Source organism: Crocodylus siamensis, chromosome 4 (assembly GCF_052110815.1).
Source record: "Crocodylus siamensis isolate JL-2025a chromosome 4, ASM5211081v1, whole genome shotgun sequence".
In the NCBI taxonomy this organism is placed as follows: Eukaryota; Metazoa; Chordata; order Crocodylia; family Crocodylidae; genus Crocodylus; species Crocodylus siamensis.
The window spans coordinates 28,192,896-28,213,875 of NC_143398.1; the positions used below are offsets into that span (position 1 = coordinate 28,192,896).

Here is a 20,980-nt window from a genome sequence, read left to right on the forward strand (position 1 = left end):
GTGGCCTGGATTTGAGAAATTCTGATTGCCCACAATATTTACTATAACTAGCAGGAGTTAAGGGGGCTCAGCCTTTCCCAAGAACAGTCGCTGGGTGGACAGCTAAAACGAGCCAGATGGGGAAAGAGTTAACAGACACAGGCACTAGGAGGAAAAGAACCAAAACTAAACCTTGTGGAATGCAAAAGCAGGTATGAAAGGCTTTTGTTCTGCTTAGGATGATGATGCTAAGCCTGCATAATATATTAGATGTATGCGCTGGAATAACCTCTTAGCTTAAAGAAATCTGAAGTCCTGATTAGGAGTAGCTAATTAAGCTGACTTGTTAGAGCCTTGATGTCCCTTGGGAACCATCTTTTCTGGGATTAAAAAATAATTACTGCAGATGGACAGTTTTTCTTTTTTCAAAGCTGAACTACTTAAGCAGGTTAAAACTTTAATGGACACTTGTGTTCCTTAATTATAGAAACACCAACTGTGGGTCTGTCGTTAAGGCTGAATAGAGTTTTGCACTTAAAGCAGAGATTCAACACATTTGTTAGATATGGAAGAATGTCATGTTCCCTAGCTAAAATTGCAGCACTGATTTAAGCAAATGTAAAATGCATTTTCTGAGAATTTGCAGGTAAATCTGGTAATTAATTTAGGTGCTAAAATTAATTTTAAATGTGTCTTTTAAGAAGCTTGGCACAGACTATCGGATTTTTTGGTTTCTCATGAAAATTAATAATGGAATAATATAGACTATTCAATCTTTATAGTTAAAGGTTATTTAAATTACATACAGTGGGCTACACTAGAATGTTTTTTAGGACTGATAGTAATATTTTCCTGTCGCTTTTCTTAACTGTAAAATTTCTTTTCAAGAAAACCCAAACAAAAGTATTTCTACAGAGAATTCCACACAGAACTGCCATATTCCATATAGCTGCAATCTTCCACTGTGCCCAAATGCACTCAGAGGGCAGCTGTCCTTAATTAAAGACATATTGAAAAGGACACCTGTCTCCATTTATTCTCATTTGGACAGAGGTCACAGAGTGGTTTCTCCATTCCCTGGTATCTCACAGAATTCTTCTTCACTGTTGATGGCATTGTGGACACCATTTTCCCTAAATTGGCTTTAGTCTCCTTGGAAAAAATGGGACCCATTTGGTAAGAGGGCATGTAACAGGGGCAGCCTAAAGCCTCAGTCCCAGTGAGAGCAATGAAAAATTCTCTCATTTTAAAAAATGAGACAGGAGAGAATAAAGAATGTGGGTATGCACACAAACATCGATGTACACAAAGCAAAATAAGGGGAAAGAGGATTTGTATATGTGTATGTGAGCTCAGTGTGAGGGTGTGTGTGTGCAGGGGACTGTAAAGAAGTGCAAGAAACAGAGAACAGGAAGGGATACTCATAAGTGTACACTCCTGGCTGCTTCACACTTCTTCATACTCCAACATGAATTGGTAAATCTGAAGTGAGAATTAAAAAAGGAACTAAGACAAATGTTCAGATTTTGCTTCAGATGATGAGAAATATAACATGGCAGCAACCTTTCTGAGTCTTAAGTCTAGGGTTTGTATACAAAATGTTTAATTTAAATGAAAATATAATTCCAGATAAACTGCATTTTAATGGATATAGGATTGAGAATAGTTATCAGTCTTTTAGAGTGAGGTATATTGCAAGGATTTTATGATTATCTCAGAATCATGCATTTTAAATGCAGGAAATTGAGAATGAAGGTTAAACTTTTCTTTAAAAAATCTAAAACATATTAAACTGCAAAAAAAAAGATAATGAAACTCAGAAAAGCTTAACTCTGCAGTCATGACTCGGTGATTGGACCGATACTCTTTAATGTCTTCATCAGCGACTTGGACGAGGGGGTGAAATGTACTCTGTCCAAGTTTGCAGATGACACTAAGCTATGGGGCGAAGTGGACACGCCGGAGGGCAGGGAACAGCTGCAAGCAGACCTGGACAGGTTAGACAAGTGGGCAGAAAACAACAGAATGCAGTTCAACAGGGAGAAATGCAAAGTGCTGCATCTAGGGAGGAAAAATGTCCAGCACACCTACAGCCTAGGAAATGACCTGCTGGGTGGCACGGAAGTGGAAAGGGATCTTGGAGTCCTAGTAGACTCCAAGATGAACATGAGTCGGCAGTGTGACGAAACCATCAGAAAAGCCAATGGCACTTTATCGTGCATCAGCAGATGCATGACAAATAGGTCCAAGGAGGTGATACTTCCCCTCTATCGGGCGCTGGTCAGACCGCAGCTGGAGTATTGCGTGCAATTCTGGGCGCCGCACTTCAAGAAAGATGCGGATAACCTGGAGAGGGTCCAGAGAAGGGCCACTCGTATGGTTAAGGGCCTGCAGGCCAAGCCCTATGAGGAGAGATTAGAGAATCTGAACCTTTTCAGCCTCCGCAAGAGAAGGTTGAGAGGCGACCTGGTGGCTGCCTATAAGTTCGTCAGGGGGGCACAGAAGGGAATTGGTGAGTATTTATTCACCAAGGTGCCCCCGGGGGTTACAAGAAATAATGGCCACAAGCTAGAGGAGAGCAGATTTAGATTGGATATTAGGAGGAACTTCTTCACAGTTCGAGTGGCCAAGGTCTGGAACGGGCTCCCAAGAGAGGTGGTGCTCTCCCCTACCCTGGGGGTATTCAAGAGAAGGTTGGATGTGTATCTAGCTGGGGTAATGTAGGCCCAGCACTCTTTCCTGCTTATGCAGGGGGTCGGACTCGATGATCTATTGAGGTCCCTTCCGACCCTAGCATCTATGAATCTATGAATCTATGAATCTATGATAGTATGAGGGGAAAATAATTCAAGTGCTTTTTTTTAACAATTAGTTTAATTTACATATGCAATCACTAATACTAACATACCTTAAGCATAATCCTGTAATCATTAGATGGTGTCACTTCATTCTTGAATTTCTAGGGATTGTTTGGTTGGTGGATAATTGCAAGACTGCTCTATTGAACTTTACTGCGTATTGTACTGAGATGAGCTCTCAAGTTTAGTTCCATTTTAATATCTTTTTTGTTTAGTACCAATGCAATACACATTAGCTATAACATTGAAATTATTCTGAAAAATACAGATAGTTTAAAGAGCTGTTTTATTAGAGCTTCTGATAATCTTAAAAAACCCATCATTTTCAGGATCCTTTCATAAGTAAGGATGAAGCACCAGGTACCTACAGGCCCTATGAACTTGGTGAAGAAATGGGAATATGGGTTAACAATTCTGATGGAATAACTCCAGCTGTTGGAAAGGTTGGTTTTCCTAATTTATGTGTATGTTTCAGTGTTGTTTCATAGTGCTAAAAATGATCAAAAGTTGCTTATTAATAACGTACTTACAACTTCTGATTCTAGGTATGGCCACCTGGAGATTCGGTGTTTCCTGACTACACTAACCCCAAGACAGCTGACTGGTGGACCCAACTATGTGTTGAGTTCAAAAATGTCCTTGATTATGATGGACTTTGGATTGTAAGTCTGATTCTATTCTTATTTTATTTTCTCTAAAATACCAAATATGACTCCTTACCTATGTTTAACTCTGTTTCTTAAAGGACATGAATGAACCAGCTAATTTTGGAAATGGTCAGCAGCCAGGCTGCACTCCCAATGATATCAACAACCCCCCATATGTGCCTCGTGAGTACATTTGAAAATAATCTTTATTTGTATAAGTTGTATCCTCAACCAGTGCAGAGTATCTTGTCTTCTCTTGTTGGGTGCCTACTGTGCCATCAATATGGTTTCTGCTACATAGTCATTTAGGGTTCAGTTGTCCCCAGCTCTGAGGTGAAGAAAGCACAAGACCCTTTTTTCACTCTGGCATCCTCGCAACAGAGCTAAGTTAAAGACATTCCTTGTCCTTTTCCAAGCTAAAAGTCTGCTTCAATCTGCCAGTGTTACCATGTCTAGCCAGTGTCTTTACCTTATTACCTATGTTAATCAGCAAAGCTGGCTCTAAATGTAAAAAAAAATGCCCCTAGCCCCCCATGAAAATTGAATGACTAAAAAGTGACTTTGAAGTCAGAAGCAGAGATGAAAGGACTTTGGTATGTCAAGTGCTGTATTCTGTATAGGAAACGGAAATATTACAAATACCTGAAAACAGATCAAATTATCCACATGTGGGCAGCAAGTAGCACAATGCTTTGTAGGATTTCTTTGGAACTACATAGAAGCTTTGCAGATCCCTGTGAGACACCTTTTTTGCTATTTGCAGCATGTAACAGGGAACCCTAGCCCTGTTACTGGGAGGCAGGGCTGCTCCTTTAAGACCAGAGTCTATAGGAACACCAAGTACCAGGAGGGTAGGGGTTAAAAGTCCAACCACCCAGGCCAGTCAGTTGACAGGAAGGAGATAGGGCTCTGGGCACATATAAACCCCAGGGCCAAGGCTGGAGAGGGGAGGCCTCTGGCAAGCTGCCAGGGCAAGGGAGCTCCTGCAGGGCAGAGCTACCCCCGAACACCGTGACTGCTGGCTAGACTGTTGCTATGGCTAATGAGGCTCCAGGAGTCTACCAGCTACCCAGACCTGGGAGGTACTCAATACTCGAGGAGCAGTTTAGGGGTTTTAAGGTGTAGCTTGTAGGACTCGTATTATGTTATAGCCCAGGGGCTCGTATTTATGTTGTTGTTTTATCCAGTGGCCTCGGGCTGAGGCTGTTGGGGAGGAGAAGGCCTCATTGAGACACACTGCTGTGCAGAGCCCCGGACCCCAGTGCCAAGGGGCCCAGTGACGGGGGGATGAGCAGACCCCAGCGCTAGGGGGAGCAGCACCAGGGGTGAGCAGACTCCAGTGCCGAGGGGCACAGCAACAGGGGGTGAATAGACCCTAGTGCCGGGGGCACAGCACCAGGGAGTGAGCAGCCACAGTGCCATAGTATGCAGGTTAAAATCTGTATATCATCTGCAAGGCGTGGGCCACCATGTAGGGGAGGTTTTGAGCAGTGGATAACAACCACTAATATCAGGGTAGTAAATAGGCAGCCTTCCCACCTGAGCAACATCCTAATTATTGTTCCATCAAGGTGTGACAGGTGACAAAGGTCAGTGGGTAGCCCACAGACAGAGGGTCAGGTCTACATTGGAGAGGCCTGGGGATGGACCGCTGTCATACAGGAATAGAGTGTTTCTGAGAATACTGTAGGTTTGATCCATAGAAAAAGGATACAAGGCTGTCTAATCAGTGTCAGATCTCAAGAGGTGGGTTTGACCAGCATAATGTAGTTGTCATATTAACAACTCTTTGAAAAGATATCTGTGTGTAATCAATAATCTTGCAAGTTAGTTATTCACTTCCCTGCTGGCTAAAACAATGCTATAGCTCCATCCTACTGGCTCCCTAAGTAGTTAGAAATTGATCAACAGGCAACATGTAGGACAGCAGTGGCCAATCCAGGGATAGCATGACACAAATGGCACAGGTAGCTCTGGTGTGTGGCTGGCAGCAGATTGGGGAAGGAATGGGGAACACAGTGAAAAATAGGGCAGGGAGCAGAACAGATCTTTCTGGGGAAGGGAATCAGAGTGGCACTCAGGGAGGATGTGGGGCTTACCTTGTCAAAGATACTTGCCAAAAAGTTTGGCCCCCCCTCTGAGGTAGGATATGAGGTACAGGCAGAGCCTATAAGACAAATTAGTGGGCCCAGTATATCCTTTTAGGAAGCCCCTCTTTCCCCTCATTTTGGAAACAGGAATTAGAGAGTGATCTGATTGTGGATGGGGGCACCCCCTTCTCCCACTGTTCCCCATAGCCCTGGGCACAGGTGATAAGGAAAACCCTTGCTAGCAAAAGTGTGAAGTCCACCCCTTCCTCACGTATGTTTTTTCTTTGTGGGTAGGCTATTAAAATTCTGAACAACAACTTGTATATTGGACAAAGAAGCAAGTCTGGGGTACATTTTGCTGTATTGCAGTGGTTGCATTTCACTCGAATAGCATGCCTTTCCTTTTTGCATCTCTCTAAAATCTCTGGCTTTGATAGTAAAAATATTTTGAGATATATCTTCAGTTCTGCACAGTTTAAGGCATTACCAAAGCCCCCTCAAATCAGCTGGGAGTCTTTTGTCTTATATGCACAGGCTTTGGATCAGGAACTGCATGCTATATATACATGAGAGATTAAACTTCTGCTCATGTTTGGGTGTAAAGTCAAGATTCCTATACATTTTCCTAACAGAACAATCCTAACAGATTGTTCCTAACAGAACAGTATCTTTGGTAAACTTTCCTCTCTCAGGCTGACACACTATCACAGGAAATGAGCAGCTTTCTTTGATGCCAACAATCCAGCAATTAATCCAGTCAACATTTCTACTAAAACACTCCTGCTGCCATGGCAAGCCTAATAAGCAGTAGGAAACTGATAGTTTTATTTTTAGTTATTGACACTGAAATATGGGATATTTCATTTTGTTTTTCTCTGTCTGTGGCATGCCAATATGAATGCTTTGTAACAGTAATATGCTTATTTTTAAATCTCCTTTCCCCCCATACTGGGCTGCTCAGGGCACTAATTAAATAATTTCTGACACACTGCAAATGTGCACAAAATATTATTAAAAACTGTAAAAATTGAAACAACCCCCCTTTTTAAAATATAAAATGTTCAGGATTGTAGAATCATTCCTCTGTTTAAAGGAGTTAATTGAACTTAACCACTGTGCACAGATCCTACTGCCCCTACCCAGGCCAAAAACCTCAGTAAGGTCAAAGATAGGGGCATTGAAGAGGGATTTCATCTTGCACTTCCACCTCAGCTAGGCATCTAGTTTTGTTATCATTTCTGTTTGCATGTACACTTTTGCATTCACAGCTAGGGAGAATGAACTATCAAGTCCCTTGCATTACAGAGAAGAGACTTAGGGCTATGTCAATGAAGGGCTTTGGTTGCAATGCTTAACTTTTAGCCACCTGGCCTCTGCAACTAGTTACATAGACTCATTATACAGTGCATGAGGAGAGTTAGATTCCTCAGAACAGGACTTACGAACATCAGGGCTAGGGACAGACATACAAAAAGTCTGATCCTAAATTGATTCAGTCTTTGCAGGTTAATTTAACCTGCAAAGCTTGAACTGATTTGGAGGTAGATAGACATTCCCTTTTCATTCCAGAAATACAGGCACATGCCTGCAGTGACTCAGGCTAGAAGCTGGGGGGCACCAGAGCAGCCCTCCCTTCCCTTCCACATTGCTGAGCTGAAATGGGCATGGTCAGACCCTGGCAGGATGCTCTGATTAGGGATGGCTTCCTTCCAGGCCCCTCAGCAGCCCAGCAAGTCGTTGATATCACAGTGTTTATCACCCCTAACTCAGCGTTTATCAGCTCATTAAGAAAACAAAAGCTTCTCTCATTCATTCAAGCTGTTCCTAACAACTTTTTCCAAAGATGAACAGAGGGACATTACCAGCTACCTGTTGATTAGCTCCCAAAAGCCCTATGCCGACACTATGCTGTCTGCCTTTGTCCTGTTTCCCATAGCATGGACCATAGCCAGCATGTGGTCTGCTAGCTAATGCTGAGAGGTGTCTGTGTGAGGCAGAGGTGGGGAGGGATCCCTGCTTCAGCAGGGGGTGGGGAGGTGGGGAGCGGAGCAGGAGGAAACCCTGAAATACCTGCAGTCTCTGCTGGAGCTGCACCCACCGAGCAGAGGGGAGGGGTCAGCCCAGGTCTCTGGAGTAGAGGGCCCCACCCAACCCAGAGAGCATGTGGGGATGCTGGGGGACTCTGATTTAATTTAAAGCAGGAATAGGTCTGGGTCAGACATTGCATAAACCAGTTTGACCCAAATCAGTTAAGTCTGATACTACATTCAACCAGGTTTATCTCAAACCTGGCCATTTTCAAAACTGGTTTATGTGCACTGAACATCTGTTCTGTTACAGGCTTAAACCAGCTTCTGATCACTTAAACTGATTTATGTGTAATGTCTGTCCCTAGCCCAGCAAGCTGAGGGAGCTACCAAAGCTAGCCAAAAAGAACTGCTGAGGAGTAGGATGCCTTTTTGGCCTTGCCATGCTCCAGGACTTACCTCTTTAGGCACCTCTTTCCAGTTGGGATTCTCAGACCTATACTCTCTCTTGGGAATAGAGGCCTAAGCTGTTTCAGTCAAAAACTGGATCCCTGTTCCAAGGGCTATTGATATATTTTATATTAAGCAGTCATTGACCAAGATATATAAACACACCTTGGAGCAAGGGCTAGAACCCCACTCATCACCTTTGCCAGTGGAGTTCATGAACCACTCATTTTCATTCCCCCTGGCCCAGTGAATCTTTAATTCTTTTCTGCACAGTGAAACAGTTTTAACATGAGGGGCTGATAATGTTTCTATCCTAGGACAGCCTATAGCAGTCAGGCTGTGAGAGATGTAGGTATGATCCTTTTTAGAAAGAGTGTTGAATTCTATATTCTATATAAAAGTTCTGGCCACTAGCAGCACCACATGCTTCTGTGCTCTTGAATGAGAATTGGGGCTGTTTCTGTATTTCCAGTAGCCTAACTGACGGGGGACAGCTGGGGCAGCAGCCTCGGGTACTGCCTTTGTGGGAGGGGATGTGTAAAAATAGCTGCAGCTGGCTGAGCCAACAGCCAGTACCGCCCTGTGTGCTGAAGCTGTGCAGGGTGCAGAGCTGCCCTGTTATGCCTCTGCGTGTTTCATTTACAGGTGCATACTACAGGTGCACATCAACCATGCTTAGAATATACCTCAGGGTATATTCCGCATGGGGCCCTCAACAAGGGTAGGGGGAATTCTTATTTGAGGCTCCTGATCAGAGTTGGATGCTGAACTGCCTGACAAATCTGAGCCAATTTTGGGCATGTGCATAAGCAGAACAACTTGACCAGAACCACCTTATATGCCACACTGGGAAGTGGAGAATTTGAAGATCTTATGGTTGGCCTTAGGCATGTAAATTCTGTCTAAACTCCTTCTGTGGACCTGGCTTCCAGTGACCTCATCTCATGTCCACAGTTATTTGTGCCTGTAATTCCAAAATATAAAAATGAAGGATGGTGTAATACGGAAATATGGTCCACAAAAAGCAATTTTCTATGGTGCACCTAAACAAAATAATGAGTAACATGCAGGGGTAAGATGAGCATTCTGGCTAAGGTAGAAATAAAGGTGTTTATGCAGTTCTAAAAATAAGAATAAATAATAAAGTAGGAAGCATTCTTAGTAATTTCTCTGTTATATTCCCTTTTTTTTTCTTATGTGGGACAGGGCTCATGAGTAAGTGCCCCTAGAACACTATGCTTGAACATTCTTCAGAAGTTTAGCTTCTTCTTCAAAGTCATAAGTAGCGAGATGTCAGTAAGAGTTGCTGCTAAATTGATTATAAAGGAAGTTGTCTCACATGCAAATCAGGCAATTTGGAGTCTGCAGCCTTTTGTGTCAAAGGATCCAATCATGAAGAGTCTAGCTCTGGCAGAATAGTACAGCAGACAGCTAATATGGTTTTGGAGATTGAGAGATACATTTTACAGTAATGATTTTTGAACACCCAGTAAAGTGCAATTAGGCATTGCAATTGCCTGTTCACAGATAAGCATTTACATTAGTATGTGGATATAATTAAATATTCAAAAGAAAAAAATTGGAATGCCTTTTTTCTTTCTTAAGATAATTTTATAACATTTCCCAACCCGACTCCAGAAACAAATAAGTTACCTAAACCAAATATGTCTGCCATCATCTCTTTCCTTCTGAATGTCCCATGGCAGTTTCATGGAGGCTACACATATTGGTTGAAATTCACATCGTTTGCAACAAATATGTTTTGCAATGATCTCCTTTGGAGTCAGGGCAGGTTGGTATTGTAAAACCAGAAACCTCCCCCCATGCTGGAATCAAGAGGTAGAGCACCTGCAATGTTAGGCTAAATGAAAGGGATCTCAGGACAATGGTCATCCCTTGACTGTTTTTGAAACTGCTTTGCAGTGACTGCAGGTATTGTTGGCTAACAGCCATACAGACAAATCTTGTTGCAGCCTATTTTACTTTAAATTGTGTTCCCCACTGCTGCTGAGGGAGTTCTGGGGATGGCTGCTCAATAGAACATCACGTGTGCCAACCCATGTCGACTCCCTACAGCACTGATTCCCAAAGGGTGTTCTGCATCACACTAGTGTGCTGTGCAAGTCACAGAAGTGTGCCGTGAGAGCCACCTGTGTGAAGAGGTAAATGCACCCTGTGCCTGCCCCAGCTACTCCAGCAGTGCCTGTGGCTGCTCCTCTGGAGGCTGCTGTTGCTGCTGCCTTCCCCTGTCCTTCCCTGCCCCCAGGCAGTCCCTGTGCCAGCCCCCTCTTTCCCCTCCCTCCCCCACTCCTAGCTACCCCCTCTACTGTGAGTGGGTGTGCTGGCAGACACCCAGATAGAGTTGTGCTTTGCAGCCCAACTCATCCCCTTAACTCCTCCCATGCTCCCAGAGCCAAGAGGAGGGGATCTAGGGGGGGTGGCCATCATGTGAGACCCTGCAGGAGCAGCCTCAGCAGCCGGGCCTGTCCTTGCCCCCGAGGTACTGACTAAGGGTCAGGAGGGGACAGACAGTGGAAAGAGAAGGACACAGCAGGGGGAGGTCCTGGCTCCATCACCCTTAAGTGGCACCGGCTAGATCAGTGATTCTCAACTTTTTAGCCTCCAAGTCCCCTTCTGTATTCATTTCTGAATTTAGTTCCATCTCAGTGATTTTTATTTGTCATGCTGTGACATCCAGAAAAGTTAAAAGGGGTATCTTGAGACTAAACAGCTTGAGAACCACTGGTATAAAGTCTAATCCTTTGCTGAAAGAAAGAAGTATTTCTTTCTTTAACAGTACATCTCAGAATTGATCTGATGTCCTCCGGCAGGAGAATGGAATATGTGATATGTTTTGAAACAGGAAAATAAAAGATATATACACACGCACACACACATATACACCTCTGCAGGTGCGAGAGTGAAGTGTAACACCAATTTTAATCCAGAAAAAAAGTGTGCCCCGCATATCAAGTTTGGGAAACTGCTCTATTGTGCATCCTTCCTCTCCCCCTTCACCCTGATCAATGGGACACTATTGCCACTTCCATAAAGCTCATACACTGCATAAGATACAACAGAGGCAATATTTGAACCTAAGATATGAATTTTTACTCTCTGAGACCTTTTGAAATCTGCTGCCCAATTGCTATTTACAGTTTAATGATAAGCAAATGGAGGACACGTGATTTTGCACAATTAGGTGCAGTCTTTGTGCTTGTACATTTATATTTTTGTTTTCTAGGATCTGTAACTCTCTAGAATATACTGAAATTGGTTATGATTTATGTTAATCAGTAACAAGTGTCACTTTGTAGCATTATTAGTGATTCAGTGATTTGCTTGCTAACTGCTTTACTGGACATAGAATCTGAATGACATTAAGACACTCTGCTCAGCTGTACATCCTTCGAACATAGCTTTATGTTTACCTAGAAGGAGAGTCAGCGTTGCCTTTGACATGCAGAGATCTAAGCAGTATAAAACCTGCAGCACTCTAGCTTTTTCTCTTTTTAAATCTTTGGCATTTTATTATATCTTGTGGTACGTCTTTGTTGAATAAAAATGTGAAAAGTTTTGAAATACAATGTAACTAATGGTTTAACTTTGCCTGTCACTCTCAGGAATTACCAGTAACTCTCTGGCTTGGAAAACTCTATGTCCAGATTCAAAGACTTATCTGGGCAGTCATTATAACACACATTCCCTCTTTGGCTGGTCACAGACAGCACCAACTTTCTAGTAAGTTACCTAAGTACTTTCTCCTAAACAGATTTTATGCAGTTTAAATAACAAATATAAAGAACAATGTACGTTACTTGGGAAACTTTGAAATGGAGCCTGTTAAGCAATGACTATTTCTCTGTTGTTTGTCATACACTAAGGACCACTCCAAGAAAACAAAATCTTTATCCTCTGTTTCATCTACCAGCATAATTTACTGATAAGACCTAATTCTTTAGGTGCTGCTCATGTGGAGCTGAAGTGGAAACTTTGATGACTGCCATTAGAGTTTTTCATCCACAGCAACTACAGAATCAGGCTCTTGATGACTTTAGAAAATTGCTATAGCAGCAAATTGCAGCGTCATAAGCACAGGAAGATATAACTTCAGGCAAAGAATCTGAAACCTACAAATGCCCGAAGATAAGAATCTTCTTCTTATCATGGAAATAGCTTAGCTTGCTCTAAGAGACTGTTCCTCTAAATGGTTGAGTTGCACCGCAGCTAACCTAATATTAAAGGATGTTATTCATGCATCTGGGAAAGGGAGAGTGTTTATTCTAACAATATCTGTCATTTTGAAACTAGTGATATTCAAAGGATGGATATATATTTTAAAACATTCAAAAACAAACCAAACAAAAAAGGAAAAGCAAATGACCTTTTATATAGGGGTTGGCAACCTTTTGCTTTCATAGAAGAGCTAAATTCACAGCACTATAGGAACACAGTGGAAAACTCTGGCATGTATCAATCAGTGCATCTCCAGTAAATTCAAAGAAGTGATTCTCCTGCTTTACTCAACATTGGTGTGGCCACGAATGGAGTATTGTGTCCAGTTCTGGGCATTGCACTTCAACAAGGATGCGCTAAAGCTCAAGAGGGTCCAGAGAAGGGCCACCTGTACAATTAGAGACTTGCATGGCAAGCCATACAAGGAGAGACTGAGGGATCTTGGACTCTTCAGACTAAAGAAAAGAAGGCTGAGAGGGGACCTGATTGCAGCTTACTGCTATATTAGAGGGGTACATCAGGGGCTCGGTGAACAATAGTTCCCCAGGGGAAAACTAGAAACAACAGCCACAAATTCCTGGAAGATAGTTTCAGGCTGAACATTAGGAAATAATTCTTTACAACTGGGTGTCCAGACTATGGAACAAGCTATCCCCAGAGGTGGCGCAGTCATCTACCCTAGAGGTCTTCAAGAAAAGACTGGACAGTCAGCTGGCTGGGGTCATCTGACCCCAGATGTCTTTCCTGCTCATGCAGTGGGCTGGACCCAATGATCCTTCAGGGTCCTTCCAGCCCTATGATTCTACATCAGGGACAGATGAGTAGGGAACAGACAGCAGAGGCAGGTGGTCTGACCCTGGAGACACCTCTGCTGCCTACGTTGCAGTATGCTGCCTATCCCCTTAAACTGCTTCAGGCCAGATTCAGTCTCTTCCTGGCTATAGGTTGCCAACTGCAACCTATGGCCTTTTCTCAGTTAGGACTGAAGTTAGACACAAAATATATATTTCTGTTTTAGGAAGGGATCAAATCCTGCTGTATTTGTGCTGTTTTCATTCGCTCTTTAATTTTGCTGTTTCATTCATGGACCAATGCTTTGAAGTTGCAGCAAAATAGGTTTAGATTGGATATCAGGAAAACCGTCTTCACTGTTAGAGCAGCGAGGCAGTGGAATAGGGGAGGTGTGGATGCTACATCACTGGAGGTGTTCACGAAGACAATCTGAACGCCAGGGTACTCAAGGAGCTGGCGAGCGTCATAGCCCAGGCCCTGGGACGGATCTTTGAAAACTCCTGCTGCTGTGGTGTAGTGCCCGAAGACTGGAAGAAGGCCAATGTAGTGCTAATCTTCAAGAAAGGCAGGAGAGTGGATCCGGCTAACTACAGGCCCATTAGCCTGACTTCTACTCTGGGGAAGATCTTAGAAAAGTTTATTAAGGAGGCCATCCTTGATGAACTGGCCCAGGCTAACATTCTAAGGGATAGCCAGCATGGGTTTGTTGCGGGTAGGTCTTGTTTGACCAATCTCATTTCCTTCTATGACCAGGTGACCTATCACCTGGACAAGCAAGAAGAGATTGATGTCATATATCTTGACTTCAAAAAAGCCTTTGATCTGGTATCCCATGATCACCTCTTGGCCAAACTGCCCAGTTGTGGCCTTGGCTCCACCATGATCCGCTGGCTGGGAAACTGGCTCCGTGGTCGGACCCAGAGGGTTGTAATCGATGGCAGTCACTCATTGTGGTGCCCTGTGACCAGTGGGGTCCCTCAAGGCTCTGTCCTGGGACCCATCCTGTTCAACATCTTCATTAATGATGTGGACACTGGAGTCAGGAGTGGACTGGCCAAGTTCGCCGATGACACCAAACTTTGGGGCAAAGCATCCATGCCAGAAGATAGGTGGGTGATCCAGGCTGACCTGGACAAGCTCAGCAAATGGGCGGACGAGAACCTGATGGTGTTTAACACCGAAAAATGCAAGGTTCTCCACCTTGAGAGGAAAAACCTGCAGCATCCTTATAGGCTCAGCAGTGCTACGTTGGATAGCACTACAGAAGAAAGAGACTTGGGGGTCATCATTGACCACAAGATGAACATGAGCCTCCAATGTGATGCTGCGGCTAGTAAAGCGACCAAAATGCTTCTCGAGCAAATCCCGGGACGTCATTCTCCCCTTGTACTCGGCCTTGGTGAGGCTGCAGCTGGAGTACTGCATCCAGTTTTGGGCTCCACAATTCAAAAAGGATGTGGAGAAGCTTGAGAGAGTCCAGAGGAGAGCCACGCGCATGATCAGAGGTCAGGAAAACAGATCTTACGATGACAGGCTGAGAGCCATGGGACTCTTTAGCCTGGAAAATTTTAGGCTCAGGGGTGATCTGATGGCCACCTATAAGTTTATCAGGGGTGACCACCAGGATCTGGGGGAACGTTTGTTCACCAGAGCGCCCCAAGGGATGACAAGGTCGAACGGTCACAAACTCCTGCAAGACCGTTTCAGGCTGGACATAAGGAAGAATTTCTTTACTGTCCGAGCCCCCAAGGTCTGGAACAGTCTGCCAGCGGAGATGGTTCATGCACCTACATTGAACACCTTCAAGAGTAAATTGGATGCTTATCTTGCTGGGATCCTATGACCCCAGCTGACTTCCTGCCCTTTGGGCAGGGGGCTGGACTCGATGATCTCCCGAGGTCCCTTCCAGCCCTAATGTCTATGAAGTCTATGAAAGAGGTTGGACAGCTACTGGTTGGTGAAAGATATATGCATAGCGTATGTTTGACTATGGGTATTTCTCATGTTTCTAGGCTTTGCTGGTTGTTCTCCAAGCCCTTCTGCTACATGTGTCAGGGTGTTTTTAAACCTTCCTCAGAGGCATGAGGTGTTGGCTGCAGGCAAGGCTGGGGACTTTGACTGGGGTGAGCCAGTGCTCTTCCTAGGACTTCAAGCCAGAGGTTCCTGACTAGCGGGTCTTGCTCGTCCACTCAGGGTCAGACTGATCACCATCTTTGGGGTCAGGAAGGAATTTTAGCCCATGATCAGCTTGGAATGACTGGGAGGGGTTTGACCCTTCCTCTGTGGTGGCAGGTGTGGGCCTCTACCTGGGTTTTCTTGAGTATATATTAATAGCCTTTTATAGAAGCAGGATGTTGGCTGCTGCGGTTCCCCACTTCACCTGTGTTAGGGTGTTATGTCTTGTGTAGTATCAGGGTTGACATTTTTATGAAGAGTTTAGATCATGGATTTGTACAGGATGGTTTGGATAGGGATGATCCTGCCTCAGGCAGGGGATTTGACTAGATGACCTCTGGAGGTCCCTTCCGGCACTACTTCTCTATGATTTGTATGGTTATTATTTAGTAACTTTACTGTGGAAGCTCAGTCAAGATTAGGGCACCATTATGCTAGGTTCTGTACAACTGCAAGCACAGTCCCTGTGCCCAAGAAAGCTGAGTAAATTCTTCAGATTTGCCTATCTTCTCAAAACCTAGTAGCTGTGATGTAAGAGGATCCCATCCTTCAATCCAGTTCCACATCTGAAAAATTGCCCTGAGACTAGGAATTTTGCCACCCAGGAGGTAGTCTACTTTAAACAGTCATCCAGTGCGCGTGCTACGTTTGCTGTGCACAACAAAAACAGGAAGAAAAGATCAATTTTGACCTTTTTCATGTCTGTTTCATTTCAATATCATAAACACGCCACACAAACGTGTTTTTTTACAACCATTGTCTTGCCTTTCAAGGGTAGAGCACTTCCCAAGAAATACAAATGCTTTATTCAATCAAATATAAAGAATTCTTGAAGACAAAAGAAAAACTCTTTCAAATATAAAGCAGTTCAAAATGTATTTAAAGGCAGAAGCACAGGTGGGTTTTGCAGCAAAGCTGGACAATTTCTGTAAACTGTTTTCCATGCATATTAATTCAGCTTTTAAAATAAATTTTGTCTCATGGATACATGTATTTGTATCCCTTTTGTATTCATTTTCTTACAAATAATAATCTAGAAAATGAAGTTGCTGGAATAAATGTTTATCAAAATACCACCTATTGCAGAATTGTTGCAAATTTATAATAAATATTTGCATAGAAAACCCTCATGCTAATAATTATGCTAATTCAGCCAGAGAAAAGACGTTTGTCATGTGACCTATGTTTCTGTTCAAATGGCTTCACTTTCAAATATTAAATCCTTGCAACAATTGGTTCTCACACAATTTTCAGGTCAAGAATGATTCATAGATATTACTTGGTGAATAAATTAAATCAACAAATAAACATAAGAAAATTAGATTAGATTCAGTGATGAGTCATGGTATGGTAAAATGTATTAAATAAATTAGTTATGAATTATTCACACAAGTTAAATTCAGAGGTTTCCCAGTATAACTGAGCCTTAGCTTTAACTTTGCAAATGGGAAAATTGTTTGTCCTACACACAAAGAGTGTCTGAGTCTTTTTGCAAGGAGTCTATGCAAAGAGTAAAGAAGGATAAATTCCTTTCCCGGTAATGTGACTAATCCATATTCCTAGGAAGCATATGGAGACTTGTATGCATGGGCAGATCCAGGATTTTGTAAACGGTTGTGCAGAAACAGTAACTGGTGCTGCAGAAATGGCTGCAACCAGCCCCCAGCTCCCACATGCCCCCCATATTGCTCCACTCTGCAACCACTCTTCATTCTGCACTTCATCTGGGCTGGGCAGGGAGCCAGGCTCATCTGGGGACAAAGGCAGTAGTGATGGCAGAAGGTGGTTTCTTCCTTCCTGAGTCTGCTTCTGGGCTGGGGAGGAACAGCTTGAGGAATTGGGCAGGAAGTGGGAACATACCTGCAACTGCCAATGCTGCTGCTATACCCTGCTGAGCCCAGCTCCTTGTTCCACAAATTAATCCTAGCTGGAATGGGGCAAAGCAGCTCTGGAGCTCCCTCACACCCTTGTGGAAGTCAGAGGCAGCAGTGACAGCATCAGCAGCAGGTGGGGAAGAGGAGGGGGTATGCTGCTGAGCATGGAGGGGAAGAGAAGGAATGGGGGGTGGGAATTGTTATTTGATTTAGGAACTTAAAAATTTCCTTGGTTTCTTCTCCCACAATGTGCTCTAAAAGTGGAGCCAACCATACCACTGCATTCCCTTTGCATCCACTCCTGCCCGCATGGGGCCATTCCACATGAATATTTCTAGCACCACCAAGCCATGCTGATTCCACTGCATTTCGGGAATAACACATTTTGCAGAATTTGCCCCAAAGCCTAATATTTCTTGATTTATTTACATGAACAGCAATCAGTTTGTTTGCATAGATTTCATAGACGTTAGGGCTGGAATGGACCTCGTAAGATTATCAGGTCCAGCCCCCTGCCCAAGGGGCAGGAAGTCAGCTAGGGTCAAAGGATCCCAGCAAGATATGCACCCAAATGTTTCTTAAAAGTGTCTAGAATAGGTGGTGCAAGCACCTGTGGGGAGGCTACTCCAGGACTTGGGGGTTGGACAGTAAAGAAGTTTTTCCTTATGTCCAGCCTAAAACAGTCTTGCAGGAGCTTGTGACCATTGGACCTTGTCATCCCTTGGGGTGCTCTAGTGCACAGGCATTCCCCCAGATCCTGATGCACACCCCTGATGTACTTATAGGCTGTCACCAAGTCACCCCTGAGCCTGAGCTTCTCCAGGCTGAAGAGTCCCATAGCTCGCAGCCTCTCTTCATAAGACCTGTTCTCTTGCCCTCTGATCACATTTATGGCTCTCCTCTGGACTCTCTCAAGCTTCTTTATGCCCTTCCTGAATTGTGGAGCCCAGAATTGGATGCAGTACTCCAGCTGCAGCCTCACCAAAGGTCTTGCTTCAGATGCATCGCTAGATGCAAGCCAGAGTTTTGTTCACTTTGCCGGCTGTGATATCACATTGGTGGCTCATGTTCATCTTATGGTCAATCATAACCCCCAAGTCTCTTTTGGTTTTGGTGCTAGCAAGTGTAGCATTGCCGAGCCTATAAGTGTGATGTGGGTTTTTTTCCCCCAAGGCGGAACACCTTGCATTTCTCCATATTGAATGCCATCAGGTTTTCAGCTACCCACCTTGCAAGCCTATCAAGGTTGGCCTGGATCACTAGCTTAACCTCAAGTGTGGATACTCTTCCCCAATGTTTGGCGTCATCGGGATAATGCATCTTAAGAAATTTGTGACAGGCAGAGAATCAATAGGAAATAACAGTAATACATCTGTGAGACTCGTGACTACATCTCATTGAAGCGGAAGATACAATGACAATACAGAAAATTGTAAATATTTTAGTCTGGGATTTTCAAGGGACCGTAACATGTTAGGGGTCTAAAACTTAATGGTTTTAGGTTTCTGATTTTCTTAGGTTTATTTGAAAATCATTGCTACATTAAGTACCAAACAATATTATACGTGAAATTAAATAATTGATGATTCCTAAAATTAGCATGCAAAAACTGCTTTAAAGTATTAAGAAATTTACCATATTTATCTGAATTCAAGATGACTCTGAACTGAAGATGACTCCCCTCCATTTAGATGGATGACTCCATTTAGATTCTATACATGAAAATTTATAAATTAGTTATAATTTTCCATGTATAGAATCGAATTATTGGAGAATCACTGTAAATTCTATCCTTCCCACCATTGCAGCAGGGAAAGCAGTGGCAGGAAGGTAGGCAATGGGGCCAGGTGGTGAGGGAGGCAGTAGGGGGACAGGCAGTAAGGAAGTCAGTATGGGTTAGGCAGTGGGTTAGTCAAGTGGCCTGACCCCTGCCACCTGTTCTCCATACCACCTGCCCTCCCTACTGCCTGCCCCCCGCTGCATACCCTAGCAACTGCCCTCCTCTGCAGTGCCTGCCTCCCAGCACCTGTCCCCCCTGCCACTTTTTTCCCCTGTGCCTGCACCCCCTGACACCTATCTTCCCTTGTGCTTGCCCTCCCTGTCCCCCTGCTGCCTGCTCCCCAAGAGCCTCTGCCCCCACCTCTACTGCTTACCCTTCAGTTCCAGCACAGCTTTGACTCTAGTAGCTGTTGTGGTCATGGCAGCTCTGGTTGGGACCCAGAGATGGAGCCCAAACTAGAGCTGCTGCTGCTGCCACCAAAACAGGGTGCCACTGGGACTGGGGGAAGGGCAAATATGTGCTTTTTGCCCTAGGCTGGAGCAGAGCCAGAGCTGGAAGAAAAGCAGCAGTGGTGGTGGTTTCATAGTTTGAACTGAAGTCTCTTCTTTAGTCCCTTGTGGTTTTTACTGGCTATCAAAGACATACTTCATTAGTTAATACCTGTATCTAAACAAACCTTTAATTGGCAAGCAAACAATACTATTATTTTTGTATACTGCATATTTATAGGAACAGATGTGTGACTGACTGGAGTATGTTAATGAAAGGGACAACTACATCTTGTCAGGTGCTTACTAAAAGTAATATGAATGTAAGTCTCACAAGGCTCATTGTTGAGGCTGTAAATCAGGCCTGGCAGATTTTGGAAGCAGTCCTGATAACGGTCATGGTAAATATTTATGAGAAAACAGGGCCATATGTTGGAGTAGCCAAACTGAAGCAACACTTCCCACAATAGTACTCAAATGTGATGACTGGTTGTTATGGGGGCAGATAAACTTCATTCTCAGTGCAAGTAGATTCACATAAGGAGAGAAGAATAGTGCAGATGGATTCTTCTGCGGATCTTGGAGGAGAATTTTGCCCTCTATGAATATTTTGTAATTCTGAAAATACTTTGGAAATATTTTGGGAATGTTTCAGGACTGGTTGGATATTTAGCCTCTGCTTCCTCTTTTTGCCCGTTACTGTACATAATTCTCCAAATAAGCCTAGATTTTATCTCTGCACAAACATTGCCCTAAAGACTTAAATATTGCCTTTCAGCAACCTTATCTCTCTTTACCTTGTCTAGTTCTGATGGTTAATAGACAGCCTTCTTTCTGACTCCAGGAGCTTGGTCTTTTGGCATACCTTTGCTGATTCCCTCTACAAGTCTTCTTTAGAGTCCTATAGCTTGTTCTGTATCACCACAAAAGCAACTCTTTTTTATTTCAATGCATAACTGGCTCAATGAGGGGAGAATTAAGCCTGAGGCACAGATAATGAAAGATGCACTTTTTATTCAGATTCATGGGGAACCTGAATAGGACTACCCAACCCCAAAAGTAATGGGATCTAGGATCCTCATGACAACTTTGACAAACATTCATAGTAATTTACTGTTACAGTTTTTCTTTACATGGATGCAGTATTAATTTCTATTTTTGAGATGGGTCAAGGTTTTGGGGGGTAATGAACTATTTGCTCTTTGGAGGCAATTGTGTCAAATTAAGGTAACATTCTTTCTATCATTTTAGGTGGAAAAAATGGGGGGGAAATTAAATAGGTCAAAATATTCCATTTTGACATTTATGATGCAAATTGTTTCAATTTTTTTTGTTTTGAAAGAATAATTTGAAACTTAAACCATAAGACTAGTGCACATTAGTTAAGAAAAGAATAAAACCACCCCAAACTATGGCATTCAATTTGGGGGTTTTTGTTTTCTTTGTTTTTTGTTTTTGGGCCCTGCACCAAAAGAAAATTAATAAGTTGCACACCTTGGGTCAAATTGTAGCTAGTCACAACAAACAGCAACGAGGATAAAGGCCCCTTAATCTTTTGCATTAGCAGCTTGTCCGGGATTCATG

The 20,980-nt window shown here is 43.5% G+C and overlaps 1 protein-coding gene across 1 annotated transcript in view; it reads left to right on the forward strand.

The window, feature by feature from the left end:
- LOC149865597 (sucrase-isomaltase, intestinal-like) overlaps nt 1–20,980 on the forward strand; it is a 139,853-nt gene that overhangs the window by 76,695 nt on the left and 42,178 nt on the right. Inside the window, exons 10-13 of the mRNA XM_090041063.1 lie at nt 3,167–3,280; nt 3,383–3,499; nt 3,583–3,667; nt 11,675–11,792. Of these exons, the coding sequence (XP_089897189.1) occupies nt 3,167–3,280; nt 3,383–3,499; nt 3,583–3,667; nt 11,675–11,792 (434 nt within the window). The remainder of the gene's footprint in view (nt 1–3,166; nt 3,281–3,382; nt 3,500–3,582; nt 3,668–11,674; nt 11,793–20,980) is intronic.